Below are 23341 nucleotides of genomic sequence, written 5' to 3'. Positions count from 1 at the left end.
TAAAAAAGAACTATAATTATCATATTAATTGTTTGTTTGCATTTAGCTGTTTCTTTTGACATGTCAACAGAAACCTCACTTCTTCAAATGGACTTGCTGTGCCTCCACCAAGTGTTATATAACTTAATAAGGATTTATTGAACATTGGTTATAAGCACACCATTAGGGGGAAAAGCATATGGCAATTTTTACCCTCAAAAAGTGTATAATCTTGTAAGGGCGATAAAATGGACATGGCAAAAATCAACCTCTGGTCGTTTTATTTACCAGTTCACTTCCTTATAACAATTTTTTCTCCACAAATGGGGGTAGGTAAATGACACCTCAACTCGAGACTGATTTATCCAAACTGGTGAACTAATGAGTTTATGTTGTGCTTGGACTTTATTTATCATTAAATCATTGTCACTGTCCAGACTTTTTGGACTGCTGATGTCCTGTTTCTTGTACTCTTCCTCAACATACCACAGCAGGATATTCTTAATCCTGAGTTACAAAATTGGAGCTGACAAGGATCCTCTCCTTGTCAATGACATGACATCAAGTTCATCTCACCCAGGTCCTGCTGACATACTCTGATCATCAGATAATCATGTCCACAAATCTGCCAATTTTTCAGGCCTGAGCAGGAGACAGCTCTCCCATGCACAAACTCAAGCACTTTTCAAAGATAAGGTCACAGGTGACATTTTTGTTTCAACTGAAAACTATTCATCTTGTCCCTTCATTAAGGAGTAGATGATAAACACCAAGGTAATGATTTTTATCTGGTGTTCCAGAAATCTGAGCTCATCTGTGATATTAAATGGAAGTATCAGGGGTTTTACAAACTCAAAATTTCTGAGAAATTGGCTCAGGCCCATTAGCTCGAGTATACCCAATCACAGAATCTTAATCAAGGAGGGATTCATACAATGAGTAAGAAATTAACAAGAGAGTTACCCTTAGGAGCCTTAAACTGGCATCAAAAAAGAGGATGAACTAAGTCAGTGGTGGCAGAATTCCAAGGTCCCACAGGCTGTCTCGTTCCACTGGCTTTCTCAGCTACACACGAGGGACCATCAGTGATGAGATGGGAGACTTTTACTATGGAGAGAGCTGATTATGTGTAGCTATTCCCAAGTCCTCCTTTAATGAGTCCGAGTTGGTAGCTTGAAACTGGACCATAACGAGAGTATTTACACCATGGAAATTGGCAAACGCTCCATGCAAATCAGCCTCCAGCCCCACCCCAACCAGAGCCGGCCACTGTGCATTCACCACCACACCACTGGTGCCAGCTAACCTCATCTTTCTCTGCTTTCACAAGGTTAGCGGCTACCGGCCCCTGGGGAAATCCCGCGGACACAACCTTGCCTCACTGACCTGAGCTCGGTTGGTGTACAGCACCTTCATGTCCTTCAGCTTCTCCAAACCCTCACTGTAGCACAGGATGGCCGTTTCATAATCACCTCTGACAAATGCTTCATTCCCCTTTTCTTTCAGGGCTGTGAGAACAAAAGTCATACAGGTGAGCTCTCCCCACACACCGGAAAATGCTTTCAAGCTTCACTGCCCTGATTTTCCCATTCTACTTTGAAGGTTAGTATGTCCATCCATCCAAAGGGGGCCTGGCACTTCCTTCTCTCTGCAGATCATTTCTGGGTCGATTTCTTTTATATAAATCCACCCCAAGTCTTCTACGCAGCTTCTCAGAAAAAGCAAATGTTTCTGCCTCAAGGCTCGGAATATCCCAAGCTTGCCACAAGGAGCAAATCTACACATTCAGTGTCTAATAAAGAGATTCAAACGACTAATTTTCTAGCAAACATGGAATCATTCGGATCTGCAGCGCACATAGCACTGAGTGATATAAAGTAAATGCTGAAAGTATTCTTCTGTCATATGTATCCCCCCATCCCACGACCACACACACACAACCCCAGCTCTTTCTTTTCCTTTATTTCCCCTCTCCTTTCTCCCAGCTTGGGGCTTCCCTCATAGCTCAGTTGGTGAAGAATCTGCCTGCAATGCAGGAGACCTGGGTTTGATCCCTGGGATGGGAAAATCCCCTGGAGAAGGGATAGACTACCCACTCCAGTATTTTGGGACTTCCCTTGTGGCTCAGCTGGTAAAGAATCTACCCGCAATGCGGGAGACCTGGGTTCGATCTCTGGGTGGGAAGATCTCCTGGAGAAGGGAAAGGCTACCCACTTCAGTATTCTGGCCTGGAGAATTCCATGGACTGTATAGTTTATGGGGTCACAAAGAGTCGGTACGACTGAGCGACTTTCACTTTCTCCCAGCTTTGTTTGCTTGTTTCGCTTTTCTTTTTCACATCTTCATCTGCGCCTGAGGCTAGAGAGTGGCACCTCACTCCCACCCCTCCCTTCTTTCCAAGCATCCTTCAGTGCTGCTACATTCAACGATATGCTTTAGAAACAGGTCTGACTGTGGAGGCTATCTTGGGGCTGTGTCTGCCTCTCCGCCTGTTGCAGTAGAAACAGGAAACAGACAAGTCTCTGCCTGGCCAGGTCCCACTGCCTCAGGCGCATTCTGAACCCACCCACTGGGAATCTTTCTGTCCTCAAACAGAAGCATAAACTCCCCTGCTTTTTCCAGCACAAACCATCCCTGCCATTGAAAAGTGAAAAGACTGACAATTACCATCTGCTAAGACTTTGTTTTCCCTTCTTCTTTTGGCACGTTCTTTAGCATCCTTCTCCAGAGATGCCAAGAAGGCTTCTGACAACAGAGTGATTTCAAATATTAAAAAAGAAAAATCCAAATACTATAATCAGTTCTTTAGCTCAAATTCAGAAAAAAAGCCACTTCAGAGTTTTAGAGCCACACGTTTCATGCATACACATGTAGGCACGCGCGCGCGCACGCACACACACACACACACAGATTTTGGAGACAACTGAAATGACATTTTCTTAATTCAACATTCAATGGGAATCTGTGTGATGTATTATTATACATGATGACTATGTCTGTGCTTCAAATTTGAATTATGCCTTTTAAAACAGTTTTTCTTTGAAGACGGACTTTTTTGGTTCCACTTAGCATAATGAGCTGCTGAGCGGAGCAACTGAGAAGCTCTCTGGATCCTTCTGAGTAGCTAAGAGTAAATTGGATGAAACAGAATAACTGGATTCAGTGTACAGAAGATTGGTCAGAACACAGGAAAAATCCTCTGAGCGCCATTCCCTCTGACCACTAGTAACAGAATTGGGTGATCAGTAGGTTTTGTTTATGGTTGTTTGTAAGCCCAGAGGCTATAATTTAAGGGTCTAGAAGCCACAATCAATAAACACTGACTTTAAATGAATAATACACATTGGGAAGAGAGATGCAGTCCTTACCTGTGTTTATTTCATCTGCATCCTGCAGGGCACAGGTTATCATAAAAAGAAAGAAACAAATTTCAAAAACTACTCTCTTATTTATACATATACAAACCAAGAAGGCAGATAAATATGAAGGGGGGAGTAGAGTCCTTTCCTTTAGCCATAATACTAGAAGGTTCCAAATTCAGGGGGTTTGCTTTAAATCAGGAGATCTGATTATGGGCATAGCTGTTATGGGGCTAGTCTGCAGAAACCAGGGACTCCAGCTGTGGCTGCATGAATTGGAACTATGAGTTAGTAAGCGGTTACATTAACAGCTTAAAAATGGTCCTAATCTCAGTGGGTGGAGAGGCCAAATTTTCATTAAAACTAACCAAAAGGATTGTTTAAGGATGACTCAGAAAGGCCAAGAAAAATATATCAGAGTTTATACTTCCTTGTGAAAAATCTAGTGAATCTAAAGGACAAGTCTATTTCAGCCTCACCAGGCAGTTGAGATTAAAACACTCCTTCCTCTGTTCCATGCAGACTTCCTTGCTGTGTCTACACAGATAACTCCACGATAAGGAAAGGGCACCTTCATGGGAGCTTGCGGGGGACTGATTGTGGTCTTGTTCACGGTGGTCCTGCACGCGTCCTCCTCTTGGTCCCCCTCTGGAAACTGTAGTCTCTTTTCTGTCTCAAGGACCGCTTTCTCACGTACGGCTGGATCATCGGAATTCATCTCCTGAATTAAACTGGCTAGAGGAGAAATCAGAGGTGAATCATTCAAGTAAGGTCTTCAAAAAGAAAGACCCTAATTCAATATCAATGATGGTGTAGTAAATTTCATGGGGAAGGACTTCTATTTTTTCCAGCTTTTTTGAGATACAATTGACACATGACAATGTGTATGTGTAAGTGTAAGGTGTATCACATGGTGATCTGATACAGGTATACAGTGAGAAATGGTTCCCACACCAAGATGAGTTAACACATTCATATTTCAATTTTTTGTGTGTGTGTGAGTGGTAAGAATATTTAAGATCTCCTCTCAGCAACTTTAAAGTGTACAGTATTGTTAACTGTAATCACTATGCTGTTTATTAGACTCCCAAAACTTATTCACCTACTAGAGAGCTTGTGTAAATGCATGTATTTAAACATCTTAAATAAATGTTTTTTTTTAAATAAAATGTGCATTCTTTTGCAACTTAGTTTTTTTCTCTTATTATGCTTTAGAGATTTGTTCTTGATACAAATAGTTCCAGTTGATTCATTTTACTTATTTTACATAGGTGATTCATTCTCTTATTGGTTTTTACATTTTTTTCTACAGCAAATAAATGCTGAATTGAATATATGTATATATTTCCCCACGCACGTATGTGACATATTCTTTAGGCTAGGGCTATAACAATTTTTATTCCTACAAGCTGTGTACGAGAGTTCCCACCTCCACATCCTTGTTAACACTTGTTCTCATACTTCTATGCTGTTTTCACTATAATGCGTTTATCTCCTTAATGTTGTCATTTGCCTCTTCTTGAATGTGACTGGGATCCAGCATCTTTTTATTGGTTTATAGGCCATCTGGATTTCCTTTCTGTGAATTGCCTGCTCCTATTTTCTATTGGGTTGTTTGTCTTTTTCTTATTGTGATTGTTTTATATATTCTGGACTGTTATATATGTTTATGAACATTTTCTACTTGGGTATGGTGTGTTTTTAATTTGTTTTTATGGAACCTTCCATTGAAGAGATTTTCTATGCCTTAAATGTACCAATATTTCCCCTTATGACTTATGCCTTTGTGTATATTAAGTTTACAAATATACTCTTGTGTGTCTTCTAAAAGTTTTAACATTTTGTTTTTCTCATTAAGGTATTTAATCCATCTGGAGCCGACTAGCTCTTTTTTTTTTTTTTGGCTGTGCGGATACGCAGGGCTCTTAGTTACCCAACCAGGGATCAAACCTGTGCTCCCTGCAGTGGAAGCATGAAGTCTTAACCACTGGACCACCAGGGAAGTCCCCTGGAGCTGACTTTGTGTAGGGCAGGAGCACCATTTGTTGAAGAGTCCCTGCTTTCTCCCCGTGAACTGTGTCATCCCTGTTTCATGTTGCATGTGTGAACCTGCTCTAGGGCTCTTCATTCTGTTCTACCAGATGACTGGTCTTTTCCAGCACCAAAACGTCCATGCCTAATTACTACAGCTTTATAACAAAACTTGAGTGTCTAGTAGGGGGATCCCACCTTCTTATTTTTCTGCAAAATTTCCTGCATTATTCGTGGCCCTTTGCTCTTCCATGAGAACTCTGGAATCAGCCTGTTGAATTCTAAACGAAACATTCTGGGGATTTTGATCTATCCCAGGCAGCATTTCTAGTAGTACTGTTAGTCGCTCAGTCGTGTCCAACTCTTAGCGACCCCATGGACTGCAGCCCACCAGGCTCCTCTGCCCATGGGAGTCTCCGGGCAAGAACACTGGAGTGGGCAGCCATCCCCTTCTCCAGAGCAGATCCCGACCCAGGGATCAAATCCAGGTCTCCTGCACTGTAGGCAGATTCTTTACCACCCGAGCCACCACAGAAGCACCCTACCTCCTAGGGTGGAGAATACTTTATTTACAATGCCAAAATAAAGCCATCAAAATGTATGCAAGACCTTTATGGAGAAAATTATAAAATTCAGTCAAAAGAACTCCCAGTGGTCAAAACTTTTGAAACAATTTGAGCAAGAAAACAAACATGATAGTATTGTATTAAATATCCATGAGTCTCCATGGAGATTTACCTTACATATTTATTTACTTACTTATCTATTCATCATTTCTTTAAATCCATATAGACAAATTTAATTTCAATTAAATTTTATAATTTTCTCCATAAGAAATATATTTATTTCTTTATATCTATTTAGAAAGATATATATATATATATATTTATAATTTTCTTTATAATTTTCTCCATAAAGAAATACTGAATGTATTTTGATGGCTTTGTTTTGGTATTGTTGATGAAGTGTTGTGGGTATATAGCAAGTATATAAGAATGCAACTGAATTTTATACATTAATCTTATATCTAAAAACCTTGCTCAATTTCCTTCTTTAATAATTTATTGACAGATATTCTTGAATTTTTCTCTGTAGACTCTCACATTGTCCAAAGATAATAAGAGTTTCATTCACCTTTTCAAACTTTTCTACTTTTTATCCATTTTCCTTGACTTATTTCTACAACAACCAGTAAAGTGCTAAATAAAAGCAATGATAGTATCTGAGCCTTGTTCTGGACTTTTAAGAGAATCCTTATTTCACTAGAAGTGTGAATGTCCGCATGAGGGTTTGCAGGGCTTTCCAGGCAGCACTGGTGGTAAAGAGCCCGCCTCCCAGTGGAGGAGATGCGGGTTTGACCCCTGGGCTGAGAAGATCCTTGGAGGAGGGCATGGCAACGCACTCCAGTATTCCCATCTGGAGAATATCATGGACAGAGGAGCCTGGTGGTATGATCCATAGGGTTGCAAAGAGTCGGACACGACTGAAGTGACTTAGCACGCAAGCACATGAGGGTCTGCAATGAGGTTTCAGCTGGTATTCTTTCAGGCTTCCTTCTAGTCTCGGTCGACATGAATTTTTATCACAAATGGGCTTTGAAGTCTAACAAATGTCTTATTTAAAATTTTTGTATCAGCTAAAATAACCTTATGGCTTTTCTCTTTTAAAATGTTAAAATTTGAAAGTACATTAATAAATTTTCTAGTATTCAACCATTCTTGCATTCTTTAGACAGACCAACTTGACCATGATAAATTATGTTTTAATTCATCACTGGATTTGGTTTTCTAGCATTGTAATTAAGATTCCAACTATATTTATAAATAATACTGCACTATTTCCTTCTAGTACTGCATGTTTTTTATTTTGGTGTCTAGTTTCATATAATGATTGGGGGCATCCTCTGTTTTCTCTTCTCTGTAACAACTTGTGTAAGACGGGAATTATCAGCTTTTCAAATAGTTGGAGGGACTTGAAAGTTTGCAAATTTAGAAATTTTTATCTTCCTTGTGAATTTTTCCTTAGAAATTACAGTCTATGCTTTAAAGTCGATTTTGTCTGATAGTAATATTCAACATCTACCTTCCTTTGGATAGTATTTATATCACAAATATTTTTTTGTTTTGAAGGTTCAACTTTTCTGAGTCCTTAATTTTAGTGTGTCTGTTTTATACAGCATAATAACTGATTTTTAAAAATACAATCTGACAATCTGTTTTAACTGGAGATTAGTCTATTTATTTTACCATAATTGATTCAGTGTTTAGACTAATTTTCACTATATTTCATGTCTTGTATTTACATTTTCTTCCCTTCTTTTCCTGTCTTCATTGGAGTCACTGAGTTTCCTTAGTCCTTTTTTACCCTCTAAAAGCTTAGATCTTATGCTTTGCTTTTCTTATAATGGAAACTCTTTCCATTTTAACAAACATGCTTAACAAATTAAAAGCTTGGAGTCTATCATGTTTTATCCAGCCTTTCTGGATGTATTGTATTATGTGGGAGGGATTTTAGAGTCTCTCACCAGTAATATTACTGGAAATGGAGATCCCACTTGCTCTTCTATACACTACAGTTTGGTTTCTCCTATTCCAAAGTTTTTTCCACCAAAGGTACAAACGATCTTCGTGTTGTTACATTTAATGATCATTCTTTAGTGCTTGTTTTGATCAAGCTCTCTGAAACATCTGACAAATGCTGCCCACTTCCTTCTCTATGAGATGATCTTTTCCCTTTGCTTCCATAACATGAACTTCACCCAATTTTCCGCCTACCTCTCTAGTCATTGCTTTTGGTCTCCTTTGCTTGCTCCTGTTTTTCCTCTCCTACATCCTTCTAAATCATGGCGATCCTCAAGGCTCTGCCCGAGCCCTCCTCTGTTTTTCTCCAGCTTCTCAGGATTCCTGCTCTTTGCCAAGGCTCTATGTGCTATGCAGATCCCAGTGCCTCCTAAGCCAAACTCCTCACCTATTCTCTCTTTCCTAGGCTCAGACTCACAAAGCCAGCTGCCTTCAGAACATTTTCACCGGGATGCCTTACTCATTGAACTTGACCTGCCCATCCTCTTTCTCCCAAAAGTGTTCTTCTTTCAAATGCCCCTATCTCAGCAGATGGCCCAACCATCCACCTGTCATTCAATCAAGATTCTCAGACTCATTTGCAAGCTTTTGCTCTCTCTCTGACCTCTTAGCCATCATCACTAAAGCTTGTTAAATAAGGTCTGAAATCTCTCTTCAAAGTCTACTTGCATCCATTCCGGCCCCATTCTCTTCTCCCCAGAACTCTGTGACAGCCTCCCAGCTGGATCTCAGCACCTGTCTGTGTCTCTCCTCTAGTCTACATCTACACCATGGCCAGAGTGACTTTTCTAAGATGTAAATCTGACCACGTTTCCACTCCGAGTAAACCCTCTAAAACATTCCCACTGCTCTCAGGATGAACACGAATTCCTTACCGTGGCTTCCAAGGTCTTCCCTGATCTGGCCTCTCTGGACTCAGATGAGACCCTTCTCTTCTTGATCTCTTCTCTCCAGCTACACTTAATCTTCCAGTTTCTCAAAGGTGCCACACTCTCTCTTAACTTTCAGCTTTCCTACCTACTTTCTCATTTACAGTACTCCCCTCTCTCTCCCCAATGGCCAACTCCTACTCACACTTCAGATTTGTGCCTAAATCTCATCCTTCAGGGAAGCCTCTATTTGTGGATTGAATTGTGCCCCTCTCCCCCAATTCATATGTTGAAGTCTTAACTCCTGCACTGTGACTGTATTTGGAGATGGGGCTTTCAAAGAGGTCATGAAAGACAAATGAGGTCATAAGGGTGGGGCCTTAAACCATTTGGATTTGTGTCCATATAAGAGGAGGAGGAGACATCAGGAATGTGCACACACAGAGAAAAGGCCATGTGAGGACACAGTAAGAAATGCAATCCAGGGAGAGAGGGCTCAGGAGAAACTAAACCTAACACCTTGATCATGGACTTCTGACCTCCAGAACTGTGGCAAAAATGAATTTCTGTTGCTTAAGTTCCCCAGTCTGTGGTATCTTGTTACAGCAGCCCAAATAGACTCATACAACTCCCTTAACTGAGTTAGATTCCTTAGCATGTTTAGCATGTTACAAATCTCTCTTTGTAGCATACACCACAGTTCAAATTACTTGTTTAATACCTGCCTTTTCTCACTGGATTGTAGGTATCAGGAAGGAAGATGGTTCTTATTCACTGTTACTGCTCTTTCCAGGATCTAGCACACTCAATACATAATAAGCACCCAAGAAATGAATGTATAGAATCTATACACATGTGGCTATATACATTTAAATTATGTATAAATAAAATAGGGCATCCCAGGCGGCACAGTGGTAAAGAATCTGCCTGGCTATGCAGGAGAGGCAAGAGATGAAGGTTTGACCCCTGGGGCTTCCCTGGTGGCTCAGAGGTAGAGAATACGCCTGCCCAACAGGAGACATGGGTTCAATCCCTGGGTTAGGAAAATCCCCTGGAGAAGGAAATGGCAACCCACTCCAGTAATCTTGACTGGAGAATCCCATGGACAGAGGAGCTTGTGGGCTACAGTCCACGGGGTCGCAAAAGAGACGGACATGACAGTCACTAAACAACCACAAATAAATGAAACAGTAGGGGAACTCACTTCATTAATAGCACCAGTCACATTTCAAACCCTCGATGGCCACGTGCGGCCATTGGTTACATCGTGCACACTGCAGATTATAGAACATATCTGTCAACACAGACAGTTCTACATACAGTATTGATATAAGTGATATGGGAATGAACTTGGGGTATGAATGAGTGTTAGCCAGATAAAGAAAGATGAAGAAGCAGAGAGAAGAAAGCCAACAGGCACAGTGGGAGCTTCAGGGGGGTGTGTGGGGAGCAGAAGTAGTTTGTTGCTCAAGTGTGAGGTAAGGAGAGGCGAGAGGCAAGGGTAAGGTCACGGGAGGACTTGGGTCCTGATGAGAGCTTGAAATTTATTGTGACTGCGGGAAGAATCCAAGCAGAGAAGTGTCTGGGTCAGATTTGCATTTTAGATACATTACTCTGTGGGGAGTGTGAGCCTAGAGGCAGGAAACCCAATCAGGGGGTTGTTGAAATAGTCTGGATTAGAGAAGCAGAACAAAGGGAAATTGGGAGAGGACAGAGCTGGACAAAGAAAGCAAATCTGAGGGTTGATTAAATTCAGGGCTGGGAGCGGGGGAGGCCAGTGTGACTTGTAAATTTAGGGGATGATAGTGCCACCAAGTAAGACTAGAATGAAGGGGAGAGTAGGAGAAGCAAGTTTTATTTGGGGGAGGGGGACAGAGGGGAAAGAGACGATCAACTGAACTTTGGACACAGGAAGTTCCTGGTGTTTGAGGGACACATGGATGTGACAGCTGGCACAGAGGCTGAAGGTCAAAAACACAGCTGGTGGCAATTGAGATGTGGGGTCATCAACAAGGGTGAGAGCTAAAACCACATGCTTGGGCTAAACCACCAGCAGAGAAAGTGGTGAGCAGTGGGCCAGGCCAGAACAACATGTGCGGGATGGGCAGAGGAGAGGCCCGTGACGAAAGCAAAGAACACACCAAGGATGTATCATCTATGAAGCTGCCTGGACTATTTTAAAAACAATTTTATTCTTTGGAGCCATACGGCCTGTGAGAAGCGACAACTTCAATATATTTCTATTAGATAAGTTTTGTTTTATTGTCAGCTTTCTTGTTTCTACCCTCAAACAGTCCATAGGGTTGCAAAGAGTCGGAGGTGACTGATCGACTGAACTGACTGAACCGCAGACAAGCTCCTTGAAGTCTGAACAGGGACTGGGTACTTCGGAATCTCCTGTATGTGGTCTGTGTGATCAGCGTGTCCTCTGAAAGCCCAGTTGTCTGAGCTGCGGAAGGGTCTTCCTACCTAGAGGAATAGAGACACGGGTGTGGCAACCAGGAGCCGTCCATGTAATGTGATGGATACTGAGGGAAGCCATTTGACTTTGCCTCTGCAGCTCAAAGGGCTTCCCAGGTGGCCCAGTGGTAAAGAACCTGCCTATGAATGCAGGAGACATAAGAGATGTGAGCTCGATCCCTGGGTCGGGAAGATCCCCTAGAGGAGGACATGGCAACCCACTCCAGTATTCTTGCCTGGAGAATCCCATGGACAGAGGAGCCTGGTGGGCTACACTCCACAGGGTCGCAAAGAGTCAGACACGACTGACGTGACTTAACACACACGCACACACTGCAGCTCAAAACCAGAAATGGCTTTCCCCCTAGACAAGATGGATTCCAGATCAATGAGGCTCCTGAGTGACCTCAAACGGAAGAGCTCATTGGTGATGGGGAAATGGAAGCTCCTTTTGACCTGCTTCTACAACGAAGGGGAGAAAATACGAAGAGTGGTCAACCTGAATTCCAATCAGAATATTAACAGCTTCACTGATACCAATTAACAGCCAGAAAACATTAGCCCCAGGCTCCAATATTACTTATTTCTTGATACCCTCTTCTGTTTAATCTCAATGACATTTTTTTTTCCTTAAGAGTCATAAACCTGTCAGGCAACCCAGGAACTAACTTAGAGTAATCATCTCTCTTTAGTCACTCCACTTCCCTGAAGTAAAATTTAATTTGTATATGATTTACTGGTACTTACTGATTTCATCCACATTTTTAAGAAATTTCTGCAAGTCTTCCTCTTGATAGTCAGCCATTGTGAACCAGAATCCCTGAGGGAGGCAGCATACACGATGAAAATTAATAATAATAAAACACTAAACAGATTCGTCAAGCTTATTAGCCTGCTAAAACCAAGAGCCAAGTGATTATTTTAAAGACAGATTTGTGTTTAGAAAAGTCATGAATAACAAGCCGGGTGATCTATTTCATTCTGACTCCTGTTAAGGCCAAGGGACACTCATTACATGTGGTGATATTGCCAGAAAGCTGCCAACCTCCTCCAGTGGGGAAACTGCTCTGCAAAACGTCCCCACAAAGCCCACATCCACTGCGGGTAAGGGATCTGGTGTGCAGGAGACCGGGTGGAGCAGCTGACAAGCCGCCAGGGATAGAGAACGCTAACCCTTGACTTTGATCTTGACAGGCTGGCCCAGCCAGAAGTTTAGACCTGACCTTGTGACAGGCAACCAGAAACAGGTAATCTGCATCTACATGTTCAAACTTGTTTAAAATATAAGCCTCAGGCTTGTTTCTGAGAAGTGAAGAGGAGCTACAAATTGACTGAGGGGCTGGAACCTGACCGTCCAGCCTTATCTTCTCTCCAGGTACTTGAGCTGGATCACCTCTCAGCTGTTTTTGGGTGAAAAGGCTTCACGCTGTAGCCAGTGGTTCCCAAAGGTTCACCCACAGATCATAAAAATCAAGCAAAAACTGACTTAGTACACAGATTCCTCAGTCTTAGCCCAGAGCCCCTCAGTAAGCTTGTGAGAGTACCCAGAAGTGTACAGTTTTAAGCACTCTCCAAGTAATTCTGATTCACGGTTAGGTTTAATAGTAGTCTTCAAAGCCACCTTTAACTGGAAATTCCAGATCTGCCAGGAACAAGCTGTGAGTTATTTGATCTCTTTTGAGATCCCACCAGTTAGTTACATAAGCTGTGTTACCTTAGCTAAAGGCACAACCTCTCTGAGCCTTACAGGCCTCATTGGTTCTAGCAAACAGGGCTATTTGCGGACTAATTAAAAGTGCCAGGCACTCGCGATGATGACTGGTTACTGTGAGGCATCATTATCTGTAAAATCAGGGCAGGGGACTTGTGGCTTAACTAAATGATCCATAGGCTTCTTTCCAGCTCTAACAACTTAGGCTCCGTTTGGAACTGAGGCCCAGTCAAGTGAGTTAACGTGATCAAGGTTAGGAGGGGCAGAAGGCAGGCTCAGAACTACCCTGGGCAGGCACCAAACCCTCGGCTCCCAGGGCGGGGTCTGAGGGCGCGCCCTGCCTAGCCAGCAAACCCACGACCTGACAAGAAGGACAGGACTGGTGAGGCCCAAGAAGTTCCTCACCAGCTAGAAGCCTGCGGCTCGCTGGAGCCTCAGTGTGTGCAGGGGCCTAGACACGCCCCGCCCACCCGGCGCAGGAGGGCGGGGCCGCGGCATCGTTGCCTAGCAATTGCTCCGTAGCGTCCACCCGCCCAGTGCCCGCCATGGGAGTCCTAGCCCACAGCTGATCCCATCCCATCGACTGGAGCCCAAACCAGTGTCCTCTGCTCAGTTCTGACGAGAGATGAGGACCAGACCTGGGCGTGGGCAGGCTGGGCCACCCCGCTGCAGTTACCTGACGCGCGCCCAGGTCCGGACAGGAAATGGCGGCTGTGGGCTGGCGGTGACCGACTCGGACCGGGGAGGGGCGGGGCCGAGGGTGGGCGTGGCCCGAGCTCCACCGCCCCGCCCCGCCCCGCCCCCGCGCTCTAGTTCGGGAGCGCGCAGCCAAGTTCAGGGCCGGCTCGGGCTAGGGATCTCTAATGCGCACGAAGGAAGGGTGGAGGGGACGGGCAGAAAAGCCCAAGTGACCTGCGCTGATGCCTAAATGAGCGCCAGGTTTTCGCCTCTTTTTCCTCTAGGGTTGGGGTGGGGGCGGTGGTGTCACTTCCATTAGCTTAATAATCCTTGGCCCCGAACGGGGAAGGTTAACAGCGGTACTTGGGAGGGCCAGGCTTGCTTATTGGTATAAATGAGACCTTCGGAGAAGAGAGTTGTATGAAGACTCTGATCTTAAGTTTTCTTATGTGTGACATGGAGAAATGGCACTTTCTCATGAATTTTGGTTAAAGTGCCAGGCGCCTGGTCAGTAGAAATAAGTTGGTTATTATCCAGGGAGTCATAGCATTTAGAGACAACGGACTCATTCACAATTTGAGAGACAGAAAAAGAGATTGATTTACTGTAAGGAACTGGCTCGCATTATCGTGGAGGCTGAAAAAGTGCACCATCTACAGTTCAGTTCAGTCGCCCAGTCGTGTCTGACTCTTTGCGACCCCATAGACTGCAGCACTCCAGGCTTCTGTGTCCATCACCAACCACCTGAGCATGCTCAAACTCATGTCCATCGAGTCAGTGATGCCATCCAGCCATCTTATTCTCTGTCGTTCCCTTCTCCTCCTGCCTTCAATCTTTCTCAGCATCAGGGTCTTTTCCAGTGAGTCAGTTCTTCACATTCAAGGCCAAAGTATTGAAGATTCAGCTTCAACCTCAGTTATTCCAATGAATATTCAGGACTGATTTCCTTTAGGATTGACTGGTTTGATCTCCTTGCAGTCCAAGGGACTCTCAAGAGTCTTCTCCAACATCATAGTTCAAAAGCATCAATTCTTCGGCGCTCAGCTTTCATTATACTCCAATTCTCAACATCCGTACGTGACTACTAGAAAAACCAGAGCTTTGACTAGATGGATCTTTGTTGGCAAAGTAATGTCTCTGCTTTTTAATATGCTGTCTAGGTTGGTCACAGCTTTTCTTCCAAGGAGCAAGTGTCTTTTAATTTCATGGCTGCAGTCACCATCTGCAGTGATTTTGGAGCTCCCAAAAATATCGTCTCTCACTGTTTCCATTGTTTCCCCATCTATTTGCCATGAACTGATGGGACCAGTTGCCATGATCTTAGTTTTCTGAATGTTGAGCTTTTAAGCCAACTTTTTCACTCTCCTCTTTCACTTTCATCAAGAGGCTCTTTAGTTCTTTGCTTTCTGCCGCAAGGGTGGTGTCATCTGCATATCTGAGGTTATTGATATTTCTCCTGGCAATCTTGATTCCAGCTTGTGCTTCATCCAGTCCGGCGTTTCGAATGATGTACTCTGCATATGAGTTAAATAAGCAGGGTGACAACATATAGTCTTGACGTATTCCTTTCCAATTTGGAACCAGTCTGTTGTTCCATGTCTGGTTCTAGTTGCTGCCTCTCGACCCACATACAGATTTCTCAGGAGGCAGGTAAGGTGGTCTGGTGTTCCCATCGGTTGAATTTTTCACAGTTTGTTGTGATCCACACAGTCAAAGGCTTTGGCATAGTCAATAAAGCAGAAGTAGATGTTTTTCTGGAATTCTCTTGCTTTTTCAATGATCCAGCAGATGTCGGCAATTTGATCTCTGGTTCCTCCGCCTTTTCTAAATCCAGCTTGAACATCTGGAAGTTCTCAGTTCACGTACTGTTGAAGCCTGTCTTAGAGAATTTTGAGCATTACTTTGCTAGCGTGTGAGATGAATGCAATTGTGCTGTACTTTGAACATTCTTTGCCATTGCCTCTCTTTGGGATTGGAATGAAAACTCATCTTTTCCAGTCCTGTGTCCACTGCTGAGTTTTCCAAATTTGCTGGCATATTGAGTGCAGCACTTGTATAGCATCATCTTTGAGGATTTGAAATAGCTCAACTGGAATTCCATCACCTCCTCTAGCTTTGTTTGTAGTGATGCTTCCAAAGGCTCACTTGATTTCGCACTCCAGGATGTCTGGCTTTAGGTGAGTGATCACACCATCATGGTTATCTAGGTCATGAAGATCATTTTTGTATAGTTCTTCTGTGTATTCTTGCCACCTCTTCTTAATATTTTCTGCTTCTGTTAGGTCCCTACCATTTATGTGCTTTTTTGTGTCCATCTTTGCATGAAATGTTCCCTTGGTATCTCTAATTTTCTTGAAGAGATCTCTAGTCTTTCCCATTCTAGTGTTTTCCTCTATTTTTTTGCATTGATCACTAAGGAAGGCTTTCTTATCTCTCCTTGCTATTCTTTGGAACTCTTCATTCAGATGGGTACAGCCATCTGTAGTTGGCAAACTGAAGACCCAAGGAACCAATAGAGTGAGTTCCAGCCCAAGTCCAAGGGCCAGAGAACTAGGAGAGCTGATGATGGTGTAGGTTCCAGTCTGAGTCTGAGTCCTAAGGCAGGAGGAGACCAAGGTCCCAGCCAAGTACAGTCAGGCAGAGAGAGAGAGAATTCTATTCAGGCCTTCAAATGATTGGTTGAGGCCCACCCACACTGGGGAGAGAGGTCTGCTTTATTCAGGCTATTGATTCAAGTGTTAATCTCATCCAGAAATGTCCTCATAGACAAAACCCTGAATAATGTTTAACCAAATATTTGAGTACTTGTGGGCCAGCCAAGTCAATGCATAAATTTAACTATCACAAATATCTGGTCACCAGACTCAAACAGCTTATCACCTAAAGGGTGTTAAAGCTCAATAAGCAAATAATCACTTAAATTCTTATTGTGATAAGTGCTGTAAGATGTAAAGAGTGAAAAATGAAAGTACCAAAGGATACTATGTCTCCTCCAATGGCAGGTGGGTTCTTTACCACTAGCACCACCTGGGAAGGCCACCAAAGGGTGCTGTGAAAGTTTAGTCTCAAACCTTGGAGTTTTCCCCTGAGGACATGATGTTTCTGCTGAGTCTTAAGGGATCAGTGGGCATTGACCGGCTGGAGAAGGAGGTGGAAGCAGAGGGGCTGCATGGACAGTCAGAAAGGAGCCTGACAAGGAAGAAGCATCAGCAGGAAGCCAAGCTTGGCTGTAGCTTGGAGAGCAGAAAGTTAGCGGTGCAAGATGAAGATGGGCAGAGGCCACACAGGGCCTTTGAAAGGTTCCGAGTCTTCCTCCTAAGTGCCACAGGCAGCTTCCAAGGCACCTGAGGAGAGGAGTGACCTGCTCAGATTTTTCATTTTAGAAAATCATTCTGGCTGCAGTGTGGAGAATGACCTGGATCGAGGCCAGAGGGGACACTGGGAGACAAGTTAGAGGTTGTTGACAGTGTGTATTAGTAGAGGGAATAGAGGGGATTAGGTGAATTTGAGTTGTATTTTGGAGGGAGAGTTGACAGCAGGGGAATTATAACAATGACATTAGGTTTCTGGCTTGAGCCAGAATAGGGCTCTCCATTGGCTGAGATGGAGAAAACTGGAGGAGAATCAGGTGGGGAGCCAGATAATGAGTTCAGATTTATATTCAGTGCAAGATGCCTATGAGTTATTCAAGTGTAGATGTTGAATAAATTAGTTGTCCTTTCATAGTTACTCTCCTCTTCTTCATATCCTCCAATTTTTAGCAAAGCACAGACACCTAGAATAAATTGTATTTCCCAGCTCTCCTCACATATGACTATTTCCTTACACATGACTGGGTCAATTAAATATGAGCAGAAGTGGTGGGTGCTACTTCTAGATAATGTCATTTAAAAAAAGATTTCCTTCTCTTTACCTTTTATTCTTGTTGGTTAGAATGTGGACACAATGGCTGGAGCTGGATCAGTCATTTTGGACCATGAGGTAGAAGCAGTATGCTGAAGATGGAAAGCTACAAGGTAGAAGGAACTTGTGTACTGATTGATGATCATGGAGTTACTGTATTGGTTTTGGACTACCGAACTCCATGTTTCTGGGTAGCAAAGCTATTTAACCTCAACAATATGTCAGGTTCTGGGATTTTAAAGACTTCTGTGTTGTTAGAGTAAGTGTTATACTGGGTTTTCTGTCATTCTCAGTGAAACCTAATGTTATCTGATGTGGAAGGCACTGTTCATTTATTCAGCCATAAAGAAGGCTGAGCGCTGAAAAACTGATGCTTTTGAACTGTGGTGTTGGGGAAGACTCTTGAGAGTCCCTTGGACTGCAAGGAGATCAAACCAGTCAATCCCAAAGGAAATCAATACTGAATATTCATCGGAAGGGCTGATGCTGAAGCTGAAGCTTCAATACTTTGGCCACCTGATGTGAAGAGCCAACTCATTAGAAAAGATCCTGATGCTGGGAAAGATTGAAGGCAGGAGGAGAAGACGACGACAGAGGATGAGATGGTTGGATGGCATCAGCAGCTCAATGGACATGAGTTTGAGCTGCTCCGGGAGATGGTTAAGGACAGGGAAGCCTGGTGTGCTGCAGTCCATGGGGTCCCAAAGAGTCAGGCACAACTGAGCAACTGAACAACAATTCATTTATTCAACTAACTGTTTTAAACTTGATTTCCAATTTTTTTCATTACAGATCTTTTCAAATAGTCCAAATGATGTCATGCAAAATAGAAATGTTGATATTTTAAAATAAAACATGTCAACTTTAAAATAATTTGTTGTCTGAAGGACTCAAACACCAGAGAAATTTGGCACTGAGATCACATAATTAAAAGGCACATGAAGGACTTCCCTGGTGGTCCAGGGGTTAAGACTTCGCCTTCCCATGCAGGGATGCAGATTTGATCCCTGATTGGGAGCTAAGAGCCCACCTGCCTCTTGGCCAAAAACCAAAAGATAAACAGCAGGAGCAATATTGTAACAAGTTCATTAAAGACTTTAAAAATAGTCCACACCAAAAAAAAAAATCTTTAAATAAAAGTACATGAGTAATGTTTTATGTTAGAAGTTATTTTTTTCTCTTCAAAGTCATATTTCCATTTTACAGCACTGCCCCCCCACATACATTCTGAATACTGTCCTAAATATAGGATATTTTCATGCTTCAGTATCTTTCACTGATCATCATAATTCTCTGCAACATAAGTATCAAGAAACATCACTGGAGTATTTGCTTTAACCCTACTTAAGTCTGGGGTAGAGCCCCAGCCCTCACACAGTTCAGTCAGGAAGGTGGATGCATAAACAGATTGTTACAGGACCATGTGATAAGGACAGTCTAGCCGTTAAAGAAGAGAAAACGGTGTCAGGCAAGTGCCCATAGAAATAGGGATTGACACAGTTAATGTGGAAGCTGAGTATGTTCCAGGCACAGGGGACAGACTGAGCAGAAATTTAGGAGGCAGGAAATAGGTGTGAGAAAACAGAAAATTTCAAGGCAGGAGTGGTAAGAGATGAGCCCATCAGAGATGTGGGCAGGGCCCAGGGCATCAAGGAGGGAAGCCACAGGAAGAGTGTGAAGTAGGGGAGAGACAAGAGGAAAGTCCAGGCAAGAGATAGGAGAGAGATCTCAGCAGGAGGTATGCAAAAGCAGGGGCAGCGTGTGTGCTCTTAGGTCAGGCTGGAATAACAGCCTCCACAGGCACTTGTGGCATCTTCAGAGTCACCTCCATCTTGATGACATTTACATGGGTCTCTATCAAGCCCACAACTCACTCCAAGCCCCATTCTGATAAACCCAACAGGATAACTAGATTACAAATCTTTTGAGAGAAGGGATTTTGCTTTATTTTGTCTTAACATTCCCAGCATCTTGTGCTCAGTTGAAACTAAAAAAAAGAGATGTGTTGTAGAAGTGAGTTAATCTCCTGCTCTGCGTGGAGAAAGGCTCAAATCTAAGTTATTCTAGATGGAAAAGGATTAACAGTGCTTATAGTTTCTCTATTTCAGTCTTCCCAGGGAGCTCCATGCTGGAGGACAAATGCTGTGATGGTCACGAAATACATTGCAGTGTGAGACTGATCGCTTTAAAGTGTCAGAAGTCCTGGGAAGCCTGGGTGGTGAGGAACTGTCCACAGAGATGCCGGGTTTCCTCCCGGTAGGCACCCAGCAGGATCTTACCTCTCTGTGGTCAGGTGACTTGCTTTGTCCAGGGCTGTGACTGTGGTCAGAAGAAATGAAATGGACAGAAACCTTCAAGAGCCAGAGTGAGGCTCCCCATACGTAGCCAGGCCTTCCCCCTGCTCTGCAACCAGAGGATGGAGTGTGTGTCTGCCTGAGTCAGTCTCTGAATGAGAGGACAGGGACCAGAGATGCCCATCTACCTTTGATGGACATGCGATACTAGTGAGGAATAGACATGTCTTGTGATCAGCAAATATTTTGGACCCCTTTGTTATATAGCATAACATAGCCCTTCAAGTCCAACATGCCCATTCAGACCATTGTTCTTTGCTTGCTACAATGACAAAACCTAGGGACCTTGTGCACTGACGTATTAATAGATTATGATTATTTACACATTTTATATGATTAATATTTTAAGTGTCAAAGTCTGTCAATATTGAGGAAAATAGACTTAAAATTCATGTGCTGTTTTTTACTCAGTGTTGTCTGACTCTTTGCAACCCTATGGACTGTAGCCCACCAGGCTCCTCTGTCCATGGGATTTCCCAGGCAAGAGTACTGGAGTGGGTTGCCATTTCCTTCTCCAGGGGATCTTCCCAAGCCAGGGGTTGAACCCAGGTCTCATGCAACACAGGATGATTCTTCATCACTGACCCACCAGGAAAGGTGACACGTTTCAAATACATCCCCCCAGAGAACCTTGATGAATCATGCTTTCACAACTGCTACTTTCATCTGACCTAAATCCCTTGTGTGGTACTTAAATTTTACTTTTTCTTTATGTCCTCAGTAAACGGAGAACAGTCGGTCATTTTCACTGTATAGTGAACCTGGACTTGGAGATCATTTAAGCTGTCTCTCTTATATCTTCTCTCTTTTTGTGTAAACAGTTCTAGCTGTTTGCCTTTTCTCACCAATCATACTTTATAAACTTAGGAGAAATAAGAAAAAAATGTGTTTCCCCCCTCCCCAAGGACAACTGCATGAGGAATAAGGGAACTGTACATTTGTCTCCTGACAGGAGAAGGTGCAGACAAGGTCAGCCTGGAGCCTGGAGCCAAACAGACCACAAAGCCGTCCTACTGGGCAAGCCCCTCACTATGGGTGCTGGGACTACAATGCACTCGGTTACTTTGGCTTCAAGATTTGGAGGGGAAGGAAAGGAGGAATTCAGTACTGTCTCTTCCCTCCCTAAAGAGAATTCAAAAACCACATTTGAGTGTATTCCCCCAAACATATGTCCATTTTTTGAAAAACAGCTAAAATTCTTGCCTCCTGGACCCACCCTTTGCTCTCTCGCCTTATTAGAGATACAGAAATAATTTCAGGATCTAGTCACAGATTTAGTCTGTATGTTTGTAGGGGGCAAGAGTCTTTCTTAGGATTTCTATGCACAATTAATGACGTCACAGTGATTAACAACTGCAATTGTAACAATAACGATAGCAACCAACACTCGCTGAGTTGCTACGTGCTGGCCATCCCACTTATGTCCTTTGTAAGACGTATTTAACTTCAACCTCTCAATGGCCTTGCAGGTTCCTATCCCCATTTCACAGACAAGAAATGCAGCCAGGAAGGTCCTGTGACTCGCCAGAGGCTGAGCCAAGATGTGAAACCTGGTCTGAGTATCCCCCTGCCCCCACTCTTGCCAGTTTGTGATATCACATCTCACCACGTTGCCTCCCGGGTATCAGCCTTCTCTGGAGAGCTGTTTTCAACTTCATCCAGGACTATCCCAGGAGCCTCCAGCCCTAGCTCCATCTCATGGATGTATAAACCTCAGTACTGGGTGCCCCAGCGGTTTCACAGGCTGGTCCAACCTTCCACGGGTGATGAATGCATCTTTCCGGTAGCCCAGGCCCACGTCTCCCACTCCATTGGGAAAGACAGGGCGACTCTGAACAGTGTTCTCCCTTGGAGCCTTTCTGTGGATCCTAGGTCAACTCTGCCTGAAAAGGGAAGGGGAATTGGGCCTTGACTTCCAGGTGGAGAGAGTGCCCACCCATCCTTACCTTGTGTGGAGCAATACTGCCACTGTGTGGACAGACTGGCTCAGTTCAGTTCAGTCGCTCAGTCGTGTCTGACTCTGCGACCCCATGGACTGCAGCGCGCCAGGCTTCCCTGTCCATCACCAACTACCGGAGTTTGCTCAAACTCATGTCCATTGAGTTGGTGATCCCATCCAGCCATCTCATCCTCTGTCATCCCCTTCTCCTCCTGCCTTCAATCTTTCCCAGCATCAGGGTCTTTTCCAGTGAGTCAGTTCTCACATCAGGTGGCCAAAGTATTGGAGTTTCAGCTTCAGCATCAGTCCTTCCAATGAATATTCACAATTGATTTACTTTAGGATTAACTGGTTTGATCTCCTTGCAGTTCAAGGGAATCTCAAAAGTCTTATCCAACACCAAGTTCAAAAGCATCAACTCTTTGGTGCTCAGCTTTCTTTATAGTCCAACTCTCACATCCATACATGACTACTGGAAAAACCAGAGCTTTGACTACATGAACCTTTGTTGGCAAAGTAATGTCTCTGCTTTTTAATATGCTGTCTAGGATGGTCATAGCTTTTCTTCCAGGGGACAAGCGTCTTTTAATTTCATGGCTGGAGTCACCATCTGCAGTGATTTTTGAGCCCCCCCAAAATAAAATATCTCACTGTTTCCATTGTTTCCCCATCTATTTGCTATGAACTGATGGGACCGGTTGCCATGATCTTAGTTTTCTGAATATTGAATTTTAAGCCAACTTTTTCACTCTCCTCTTTCATCAAGAGGCTCTTTATTTCTTCTTTGCTTTCTGCCATAAGGGTGGTGCCATCTGCATATCTTGAGGTTGTTGATATTTCTACTGGCAATCATGATTCCAGCTTGTGCTTCATCCAGCCCAGCATTTTTCAAGATGTACTCTGAATATAAGTTAAATAAGCAGGATGACAGCATATAGCCTTGACAAACTCCTTTTCCAATTTGGAACCAGTCCGTTGTTCTGGTCTGGTTCTGGTTCAACTATTGCTTCTTTACGTGAATACACGGTTTCTCAGAGGCAGATCAGGTGGTCTATATTCCCATCGTCTGGAAGAATTTTTCCTACAGTTTGTTGATCACACAGGCAAACGATTTTGGTGTGGTAAATAAAGCAGAAGCAGAATGTTTTTCTGGTATTCTTGCTTATTTGATGATCCAACAGATTTGGCATTTTGCTCTCTGGTTCCTCTGCATTTTCTAAATCCAGATTGAACTTCTAGAAGTTCATGGTTCATGTACTGTTGAAGCCTGGCTTGGAGAATTTTGAGCATTACTTTGCTACCATGTGGAATGAGTACAATTGTGCAGTAGTTTGAACATTCTTTGGCATTGCCTTTCTTTGGTATTGGAATGCAAAATGACCTTTTCCAGTCCTGTGGCCACTGCTGAGTTTTCCGAATTTGCTGGCATATTGAGTGTAGCACTTTCACAGCATCATCCTCTAGGATTTGAAATAGCTC

At 43.4% G+C, this 23341-nt stretch overlaps 1 protein-coding gene across 2 annotated transcripts in view; it reads right to left on the bottom strand.

Annotated features, from left to right (window-relative positions):
• The window catches only part of TTC12 (tetratricopeptide repeat domain 12), a 52466-nt gene extending 38760 nt beyond the window's left edge, over window positions 1–13706 (bottom strand). Inside the window, exons 1-6 of one of the 2 annotated variants that reach the window (XM_043482781.1) lie at window positions 13665–13706; window positions 12025–12097; window positions 3910–4073; window positions 3348–3369; window positions 2647–2724; window positions 1366–1487 (exon numbers count right to left, since the gene is read on the bottom strand). In XM_043482781.1, the coding sequence (XP_043338716.1) occupies window positions 1366–1487; window positions 2647–2724; window positions 3348–3369; window positions 3910–4073; window positions 12025–12082 (444 nt within the window). In that variant the 5' untranslated portion in view covers window positions 12083–12097; window positions 13665–13706. Of the gene's footprint in view, window positions 1–1365; window positions 1488–2646; window positions 2725–3347; window positions 3370–3909; window positions 4074–12024; window positions 12117–13664 lie in introns of those variants that run through there. The other variant, XM_043482782.1, reaches the window with a different exon arrangement.
• Between the last annotated feature and the right edge of the window lie 9635 nt (window positions 13707–23341).

Source organism: Cervus canadensis, chromosome 11 (genome assembly GCF_019320065.1).
Source record: "Cervus canadensis isolate Bull #8, Minnesota chromosome 11, ASM1932006v1, whole genome shotgun sequence".
Lineage (NCBI taxonomy): Eukaryota > Metazoa > Chordata > Mammalia > Artiodactyla > Cervidae > Cervus > Cervus canadensis.
Note: the sequence above shows the minus strand (reverse complement) of the source record. Positions and strands in the feature narration are given on the sequence as shown.